This window comes from Siphateles boraxobius, unplaced genomic scaffold (genome assembly GCF_051911475.1).
Source record: "Siphateles boraxobius isolate OS27281-9 unplaced genomic scaffold, OSU_SipBor_1 1, whole genome shotgun sequence".
NCBI classification, from domain to species: domain Eukaryota; kingdom Metazoa; phylum Chordata; class Actinopteri; order Cypriniformes; family Leuciscidae; genus Siphateles; species Siphateles boraxobius.
The window spans coordinates 29,343,175-29,353,607 of NW_027508699.1; the positions used below are offsets into that span (position 1 = coordinate 29,343,175).

The following is a 10,433-nucleotide window of genomic DNA, read 5'->3' on the forward strand; positions in this document are numbered from 1 at the left end:
TAATAAAAAATATAAATAGCCCCTAAAATAAAACATTCAAGATAAAATGAAAGATTTTATTGAAATATTACAAATGAGATAAATACGTCATAGTATCTGTAATTTACATCAAAATGTAAACAGTTTACATTCAGCTATACCAGTTCTTATGCAATAATGTGATATGACCTAGATAAAGGATCAGTAATACATAGTGAGAAGTGCAAAACACACAGTGCATTTGTAAAAATGAATAAATCACAGCTTATGTAGAGTAAAAATTAAACAAAGGATGGTGCAGCTCTGAAAATGCAGTATATGTAGCACCATCCTGTCACCACAGGGAGGCTACAATGTTCTTTCTCAAGATCTACTTGGGTTAGACACAGACGGCCAACCTGACAAAGAGAAAAACGAGAACACTTGATTCATATTCAGAAAGGCTCTGCACGGGTTTGTCAATCTGAATGGAAATCGAACAACAGCTAAAGTGAGCTACAATAAAAAACCTGCCAAATCGTCTTTAATTTTAGTAGTTGAATGTACAATGGTGTCTAGTAGAGTGCACAAAACGGATTGCAAAGAAAAACTGACAAAGAATGGCGTTTTATGCAATTTATTACCATACAAGAGGAACTACTGTTGTAGCAAACCACATAGAAATCCCAACTCCTGTCTGTGGTAAATTTAGTCAACAGCTACGTTGTTACGAGTTACGCACTGTAAAAACACCTCAAAATCAAAGTTTTATGCTAATGGACAAATTACATTTTCAGCTATAATGTGCATTTCCAGTTTTCCTAAACAACTATTTAAACATGGATGAATCTACAGGCGAAAAATTAACTAAGCATTTTTGTCAATGGTAAAGGTATTAAAAAAAACCTGTTCAATAGTAAATGGGATCAGTTACTCTTCAGCTTGTTAATTATGAGAAGCCATCAGCTACAAAAAACAGAATCTAGGAAACTGTCTGCGTAACGGCGTTTAGCAATCATGCATCATGATTTTAGATGCTCTTAAACAAACAAACTTTTAGATACTGATAAATTACAAGTAATCCAGGCTGACCTCTAACTAGTTAATGTGTCATTTTTCAGGTAGAACATGAGCACTTGTGAGCTATAATGAAATGAATCTATGAATACGAATCTATGAACAATGTAATGTAAATATAAAGAACCCTCCTTTTCAACGAGTCAGGATGGAGATCTGAATTCATTTGGAATGTCAACAGACTGAGAACACTTGGTTTTATGGTGGGTTTCAGTTCTCCGTTTCGGAAGAGTCGCTGGCATCTGTTAAACGTGTTTGCTTCTTGCGGACGTTCCAGTGAAGACACTGAGCCAAACTGTCAAACCAGTCGTACACCAGATCGTGACAACAGATAGAAGGAACCGGGAAGCAAGAGGTTGTGATCTTAATGCTATGGGGGAAAACAAAACTCATGATTAACAGATACGATTGTTGTGAGAGTTCAAGTGATGATTTAATCTAAACTACCCGTTTTCTGTTACTATACATATCCAATGAATTCTTAAATAAAGGGAACTGTATCCCTACTGATACTGTTGATGTTCATTTCCATAACTGTAACAGCTGTTGTTGTATCATGTATTATAAGGAAGGTAAAAGATATTTGTTTATGGGCTTTTGTAAACGAGTGTCACCTGTCCCCATGCTGGATTTCCTGCCTCTTTCTACCATCAAATGAGACCCAGGCTGTGTTGCGAGCATCAGGTGACAGAGTTATCTGCAGAGTAAATACAGTTTGTCGTAAGATAACACTGTATTTCTGAAGCTCTCATATGAGATGAATAAACAAAAAAAATCGCAAGTTTGCTTGGTAAATGTTAGTCATTCAAATGGCTAAACCTTGGCAAAATGTCACTCTCACCATGAGCTCCACGCCAGCAGGCACCACTATGGGTCTGAAAGAGAGGGAGTGAGGGCAGATGGGGGTCACCATGATGGCAGGGACATTGGGATGGATCATGGAAGCTCCCGCTGCAGCAGCGTAGGCCGTGCTGCCCGTTGGGGTGGAAACTATTACACCTGCATAGAAACAAAGCCACATATTTACATCTATTTTCATAGCAGCTGTACTCTCGTCAAAGCAAATGAAAAGACCATAATGTACTGTGACCTGCTTGAGCTATAAGAAGAAAAAAATCAAACACTAAGATGAAGTGCATCTATGATAAGCTACATGGATAAGATTTTTTTTATGTTTTTGAAGTCTCTTATGCTCATCAGGGCTGCATTTATCGGATCAAAAATACAGTAAACAGCAATTTTGTGCAATATTACAATTATAATATATATTATTTTTTAAAGTCCCGCTATAGTCAATAATTTTATCCCTTAAAACTCATCTTTCATCACCAAAATAACACATTTAAACCTTTTTTCCCCTGTGGCTTGAATGTAATTTTACACCTTTGCTTTATTTAGTATAAGCGTACTCATGATTACGCTAATTATCCCCGCCTCCACTCACACCAGCTCAGAGGTTCACTCAGTCAACTTACTGAAATAATCGCTGCACAGTGGTATCGCTATTTACAACGTCGGACACATAATAGTAATTAATATAAGCCTTTTGCTTGACTACGTTATCAAACAGCTAATAATGTGTTGCTAACGTTACACAAACCATGTTCCTGTTCACCACCTCAGAGTCAGAGCCATCAAACAATCAGTATCCTGAGAAACGCTTTGAACTCAGAACTTCAGTGGAGAAAGGCATAGCTAATTATTACATTGTAATATACATCATATCATATACATAATTCACCCACTATATTGCTAAATGAAAGCAATTTTTTATATCAACAAAAAATATACCAGGACAACATAACCTGGCTTCTCTTGAGACTCCACTGCCCGTAAGAAACACCGTCGATTTCAAACCCTTTTTTGATCCTGTGAGACGGTCTTTTGAAAACTGCAGTTTTAAAGAGAAAATACTCAGCAATGGTGTTGACTTATGAATTTCCACATGGTTGGTCTTAAACCACATTAAAATACCACATAGACATTAAACGACAATAAAAACTATAATATATTTTAAAATATTATTTATCCCTGCGATGGCAAAGCTAAATTCCTAGCATTCATTACTCCAGTCTTCAGTGTCACATGATCCTTAGAAATCATTCTAACATGCTGATTTGCAATGTTGAAAACAATTGCGCTGCCTAATATTTACATGGAAACCGTGATACATTTTTGAAGATTATTTGATGAATAGAGAATAGTTCAAAGGAACAGCATTGTTATTACAATCTGTCTTTCCTGTCACTTTTGACACAACCTTGTTGGATAAAATTAGTCATTTCTTAAGATAGATAAAAACTGAACGGCCCAGTAAATCTGTGCTCACCGTCTCCTTGTACAGATGTGATGAGACGTCCGTCCAGGTAAAGGTCAACATTGGACAAGTAGGATGAGGGTCCTCTGTCCACCACCACCTCATTCAGCACCTTCATACACACACAATATCCATATCACAGATGGCGAATGGATGAATTACAGACAATCGCCATATCACAGATGGTGAATGGATGAATTACACACAATATCCATATCACAGATGGCGAATGGATGAATTACACACAAAAGTATTTAACAAGCCAGTGTATTTCTGCACAAATAACATGCCACTCTGGTCCAAAATATCTATCTCAGACATAAAAGAGCAGACATCATGTTATTGTTATGGCAACTGGACATACAGACCTATCACAGTTGCCATTTTCAAATAACTCCTATTATGTCTGTCACCATGGAAAAATGTCTCTAAAAAGTCTTCAGGACAGAATGTTTTTTTTTCTTTTTTTTCATATACCACTCATTTTACCATCAAATGTAAAATTAGACTGGCCAAAACAGTTGTTTAAGCGTCATTATATTCAAAGAGTGCCCTTACATGGCAGACATTCATATTTATTTCTTGTACAACAAATTTCAAGATCTGCTTTGAAGACATTTTACTTTTATTCTCGTCTCCTCAACCCTTATAACAACTTATAGTTACAACAATAACAACTGTATATGAGTTTTACATTCTAAAAAACGTTGTAAATTATTTTATGGCCAGCTAATTAATTGTATATTCATTGTGAGCAGATACCTGTACATGCATTTATATGAATATGTTTATAGATATGCATATGTTTGTGGATATGTATGAATATATACTCTTATCGTCCAAAAGTTTGGGGTCAGGAAGATTTTTACCAATTGTTTTTTAAAGTCTCTTGTGCTAAACAAGTTTGCATATAATTGATCAAAATACAGTAAAAATAGCAATATTGTAAAATATTATTACAGTTTAAAATAGCAGTTTCTAATTGAATATATTTTAAAATATAATTTATTCTTTTGATGGCAAAGCTGAATTTTCAGCACACTTTTATCCAGTCTTCAGTGTCACATGATCCTTCAAAAATCATTCTAAGATGCTAATTGTGTCCTCAAGAAACAGTATTATTATTCCCATTTGACAACATCTCTTCTAATTATTATTAATGTTAATAAGAAGACAGCAGTTGTGGGGTTGATTTATATAATTGTGACAATTGTTATACATTTTACTTTGCAGGATACTTGGAAGAACAGAAAGTTAAAAAGAACAGAATTTATTTGAAATGGAAATCTTTTAACATAATAAATGTCAAAGAAATCTTACTGACCCTAAACATTTGAACCGTAATGTTTATGTATACATTTATAAATATAAATGCACTCTTGTATATATATCAGGCATGAAAACTGGTCAGGGGTAAAAAAGGTGAGAAGGATACGGCAGCAAAAAATCCAATCCAATCAACTTATAATATATATATAGCACATTTTAAAAAACAAGGTTACCAAAGCTCTGCACAAAGAATAAATAGAAAAAATAAAAACACATAAAACATATAAAATATGGGGGCCATTTTCATGTGTGGAGGCAAGTATTTACACAAAACACACAGCATGAGATTATTTTTTTCTTTTTCGCCTGAACCAGAATCTCAAGGGCCCGTTTTCTCTGTTTACCAGCATGTCTCAGCAATGACCATTTCAAACGTATAATGTGCATCATCTATTAGCATCGTATGTAAAACGGAGGTCAGGCTCATTTCTATAAAAGCTAGCAGATAGGAGCTTGCTCCTGCTTGCATTAGCTTACAAGTTTAAATGAATAACGTGCAACAAGAGAAAGATACCGACACGTTTTATCCTGTTGTTGACGTTAGCCTTCATTACATCCAGGTTGCTGCCACTTGTCTCCATAAATGAACAATTAACTTAGGTAACATTATTGGTTAATAACAGTGGGTTAAATAATGACATTGGCAACATCACTGTCTGTATCTGACAGGACAGTTAACATTGTAAGCTAACTTACCTCAGGCTTGCTTTCCGACGTGCAGTTCTTTGTTTGGCAGTGTGTCCAGTTGTCAGACTCACGGTGTAAAAGACTTTGAAAACAATTCTGCCCTACTCTGACTCGGATGGGCTGTCGGGTTTCGGCATTAGGAATGATTATTGTTTTTTTTAAAGCTGCGCAGTTTATGGTAACTATAGAGATATAGCGGGTAAATTCTGGTCAGGCCCCAATATTTTCACAAATCACGTAGGAGACCCATTTCGGTTTTAAAACGGCGAATTTCGCCGAAAGGTGAGGAGTTTTCATGCCTGCTATATATATATATATATATATTATTTGGTACAAAATACTAGGAAAAAGGGCAAGGCATAAAAAAGGCCCTTAGCTTGTTTTATGGCTTCTCCCTTTGTGTCATGTGACTGGTAGACACCATATCATCAGATTTTTTTCAAGTGTCCTTATTGGTGGATTGTAAGTTTGAATTTTGTCAGTGTTTGTAATAAAAAAAAAACTTTTGTACTTTTTTTGCCCTGTGTGCCAAAATGTGTTGGCAAATAAAAGACCCAATGTTTTGATTCAGTGCTGCATTACCTGTAACTGCAGTGTGATTTTGCCTGCCTCGTTATTTATGTGGTTATCAGGCACTATTACGTTGTCCTGACTGCTGAAGAGCTGCTCGTTCCTCTGGAACATGCCTTTCACCACCTTAACTTTCAGACGACTGCGCAGAATGATGGCAGCATTACCTACAAGAGCCAGGACACAAACACTTCAGATAATCATCACAAACAACAAGCTACAAAACTAAAACTAGTTTTGTCATGTTTCAAAGATGGAAAATATAAGAAACTTTCAATCTCTCTACCTTCAAAAACTTTATCCACCTCTGTTTTAAAGGACTCAAACTTAAATGGTGTGAGAAATCCTAAGGAACCCAGATGGAAGGCCATGACCGGGGGAACACTGCCCTTAAACAAATGAGACAAAAGGATGATTGAACCAAATTTGATTCTTAAATCAATCTCCAACTACCTTTTGCATATCCAAATTCTCTCTGCTAATATGGAGCACACAGAGGCCATTCAATGGAAAGCAGCTGAGAATGACAAAGTAGGAGACTCCTGTGCACAAACAAAAGATGAGATGAGAGAATACCTGGAAAAGAGATGATGCATACAGAAGAGTCCCATCTCCACCCAAACAAATAATCAGATCAATGCAGTCCGAGATGTCATCATACCCTGTACGAACAAAAACAATGATGATTCGCTCATTTTCCTAAAGCACCTACTCCATTATTGGTTAATGGTGTGTCAGGGTTATTTAAATCCTGTTACTGGTCAACCTGCCAACAATTCACTCATATCCAATTCAAAACTATGAGGTTTAGGTACCTTCCCTGAATGTGCACAGCTGATTGCGGATGGCGGAAAATGACTCATCCTTTATGAGAGAGACATCGTCCACAACTTTCTTCTCCACATAAACCATCAGATGTTTCTCCTGATGGTAGAAATAATTTAGATCAAATTTGTATAACCAAATCTAAACATAAATCTTACACAACACAATGAAAATAAAAGAGTAAAAAAAGCACCTGTAGCTTTAAAGACTGTAAATCAACAACTAGCATTGCTTTTAGATTGGATTTTTTGTAACCTACCTCCAGGAGAAACCTGCAAAGCTCTTTGAACGGCTCCAGTAGGGTCTCATCTCGGATCTTTCTGATGACCAGGACATTGAGTGGTGGTTTGCTCCAGGTGAGCCGCTGGCTGGCTGGATCCTGAATGTGCCTGTGGGGAAAGTCGACAGAGTAGGCAAACATTCTGACCGTCTGCACTGTTCTTCACACAGAGAAACACAGCATGTACTTTGTACACTCATTACACAACTTAGTCATGGTCAAACATTTTGTAAGCACTGTAAATGTGGACTTCTGCTTTTGGTTTCTGGCAGATCTAGGATCAGATCATTCTTGGTATTGATGAATGGGGGGAAAAATGAAAATTATTATAATAATATTTTCACCAAATAATAGGTGTTATGAGACGCATTCGCTTTTGTTTCCTTACTTTTATTGTCAAATATTTAAATAAATCTTTAATACACACATTTTATTTACTGTACCAAAGTAAGTAAGCCCAAGTAAGCCTAAGCAACAGCTAGGTTTCTATAATTTCAAAAAAGTCCAGAATAAATTATTTTTAGATTCACTCTAATTATCCTTATTGACACATAGCTAACATTCATAAAATCTAAACAACATGTGAAGAAAATGTGAAGGCACAACATCAGATATCAAACCATAAAACCCCACATTACCCTCTGCATGTGTTTTGTCCTGAGGGGTGTAAAACAGGCATAGTGCTGGAGGGCTTTTGGAAGGGGACCGTTAGAAAGTTCCAGCATGAACGCTCCTGTGACGGCAGCAGCAGTACCCGACTGCACTGCAATCCAGCTCCCCCCAAAAAAACACCCTCTGGCACACAGGTTCCTGTCACTTGTTTGTCCAATCCTTTGCTTGACTTAATGTTTAAACAATAACAAGAGATGTGACCTCACCCCTCACCTAAAGAAGGCCTGACTGCGCTTACTTACATAACTGAGGTGGGGTTGGGAAGAACGCAAGCTTTGGGTCCAAAGTGAGTAGCAGGATATGGTCCATGTAGAAAGTGCCCTCGTCTGGAACAAACAGACATTTCACTTAAGTCCCTTTAAAGTTTAACTGATCTACATAAAATGGCGTGTTATATACCTGCATCTATCCCATCTTTTTGGGCAACTCTCGGCAGTGTCCTCCGTTGATGCAGAGGCTTCCGATTCGTGCTGTTCGGGCAAACGGTGTGCGCTTCCCCCCGACAGGTGTTCTGGACAGTCCGGCCTCCGAAGAGACCTCTTCACCTCTTTACGTCTCCTAGGAAGTTTCCCCTGCCGTTCCTGCTGCCTCTGTGACCGCTTAGATGAACCACCCTCCTCCGCTATTTTGGAGGGCAGCCTGTCTTCCATGCCTTCAATTCTTATGGGATAAAAACAAATCAACATTATTACAAGAATCAAATAATTTCTAAAAATGAGGTGGAAGACTTAATTGAGCCCCCTCATCAGTGGACCAGGGGTTGATCTCCCCCCTGCTTTATATAGGATATTGTTGATCTAAAAAGACATTTTGACATGCATTACAAAACAATGGTTTGTGTAAACCGAGAAATCAAACATATTCCGCTGGTGTCTCGTGTAAATACATTTATATGCCCTCCTTCATTAAGACAAGCAAAACTAGTATTTAACTATTTTAACAATATTCTATTATCATTATACATTTAACTTTAAGATTATTATACATTTATCTTTTAGACAACATTAAATATATACATAATTCGCCATATTGCAATGCAATTTAGCACAAACTAGGTGATTTAAGGTGTAACGTTAAAGGGGTGAAGACTTAAAAATATACTAAAATATAGTCACTTTAAACTGTAACACTAAAACCTTGGTGTTGATGAAAACAATTCCAAGAACATGTTATCTGTCAACTACCCATGTGTTTATTTACCGTGAATAGCCAGCAAACGCATTTGATGTGTGCTGCACAAAACGCAAAGGCAGATTTACTCATACTACTAAACATGCAAACTGTCAAGGTTTTGCAGTCACAGGGTGACAAGGAGCAATTGTCTTGAATAGGTTAAGTGACACGAGACACTGCACTGAAAACGCACATCAGTAGGATCATATCCATCGACCAAAACTTGCCCTAAGTTAAGTTAACGTTAGCCGCGCGAAGCTAACGTTAGCTAAACAAACACTCTTCCCCAAGGCTTACCGCACAACAGGAAACACAGCGAAACTTCCCTTTTGAACTTAACAGTAAGTGGTAAATGTAATACACCACACCTCGTTACCTTGACAGCAACATTATTTCTACTAAACCACGCTTAACGGCCTGTGCTTGTTAATTATTTATATGGGATGTCCAGTGACATCACGAGGCTGGTCTGGTCGTGACACTCTGCTGCGCAGAATCTCTGAGAATCAAATGAAAACTCTTATAGCTGTAGTTTTATGCCTTGATTTTCTTTGTCAATTTTTGTATTTATTTTTGCCTTTTGTGTTGTTTTAATACATTTATTTAGCCATGCCGGGGGGAAAAACCTTTATGGACAACCTGAACTAAACAAATCAAGAAGTAGCCTACACATGCTTGAGATTCACATAAGCCTGCTGTGAACAAGGCAACCTACATCTCACAAGGTTTCTCGAGTAAATAAAGATTACAAAAATTAAAAAGACATTGATTTTTTCTATTTAACTCTTATCACATGATAAATCGTAATTAAATAGGTGTGTAACGTTAATTGGGACGATTACACAAATGAATACTTTTCCAGGATGAATAAAGCAAGAAATAATCAGGCGTGGTTTGTAGTTCCCTTTCGAGAGGTCTCTCCTATTGCGTAAGTAGCTTACGCTATGGGAAAACTCCTTTTCTCGAGAATATTGAAGTCTTTATGTAAAACGCATTGCTGGCTGCTGCACAGCTGACAGCAATGAACGAAGGAATCTCGGTCATTGGCTGTGCTGCGGCAACTTGCTCGAACCAATGACGGGGTGACTCTGAATGCGCGACCAATGAGCGCGCTTCGCGCCCGCGCGCGTCAGAGCCCGCCAAGATGGGCGTGGCCAAGAGCTATTTATTGGGCGCCCCGTCATGAGAGTTCTTTAGATTTAGGCCCTGTCCCATTTCTCCCCCCTTAAAACTTCCACTTGGTTTTGAGTGCCCTCGAAATTAAAGTCCCCTCAACAAGGGAAGTGGAGTTGAAGATCTTTCCCTATGAAATGCGTGATTTTTTTTCCCAAACCACTTCAGCGGAAATCCCGCCCTGCAGCCGATTCTAAAGTTTTCATTGGTCATGTCAATCACTGTACTGATTGCCTACACCAAACACTGATCCCTAAACCTACCCGTCACTGTAACCTAAACCAATGAAATCGGCTGCAGGGCGGGATTTCCGCTGAAGTGGTTTGGGGAAAAAAATCACGCCTATGAAATGGGACACCACTATATGCAAAT

At 37.7% G+C, this 10,433-nt stretch overlaps 1 protein-coding gene across 5 annotated transcripts; it reads right to left on the minus strand.

Annotated features, from left to right (window-relative positions):
• Positions 1-35: 35 nt before the first annotated feature.
• nadkb (NAD kinase b) lies at positions 36-9,396 on the minus strand. Of its 5 annotated transcripts, none has more exons than XM_077232152.1 (12): positions 9,265-9,396; positions 8,115-8,375; positions 7,958-8,041; positions 7,023-7,152; positions 6,754-6,862; positions 6,515-6,600; positions 6,225-6,327; positions 5,951-6,105; positions 3,365-3,464; positions 1,877-2,034; positions 1,650-1,732; positions 36-1,405 (listed from the first exon to the last, which is right to left on the minus strand). In XM_077232152.1, the coding sequence occupies exons 1-12, from the start codon at positions 9,276-9,278 to the stop codon at positions 1,246-1,248; spliced, it is 1,443 nt and encodes a 480-aa protein (XP_077088267.1). In that variant the 5' UTR covers positions 9,279-9,396; the 3' UTR covers positions 36-1,245. The 5 variants fall into 5 exon arrangements, with proteins under 5 accessions (XP_077088267.1, XP_077088272.1, XP_077088279.1 ...); XM_077232157.1 differs by having other exon boundaries at positions 9,186-9,396; XM_077232164.1 differs by having other exon boundaries at positions 8,916-9,373.
• Positions 9,397-10,433: the final 1,037 nt, after the last annotated feature.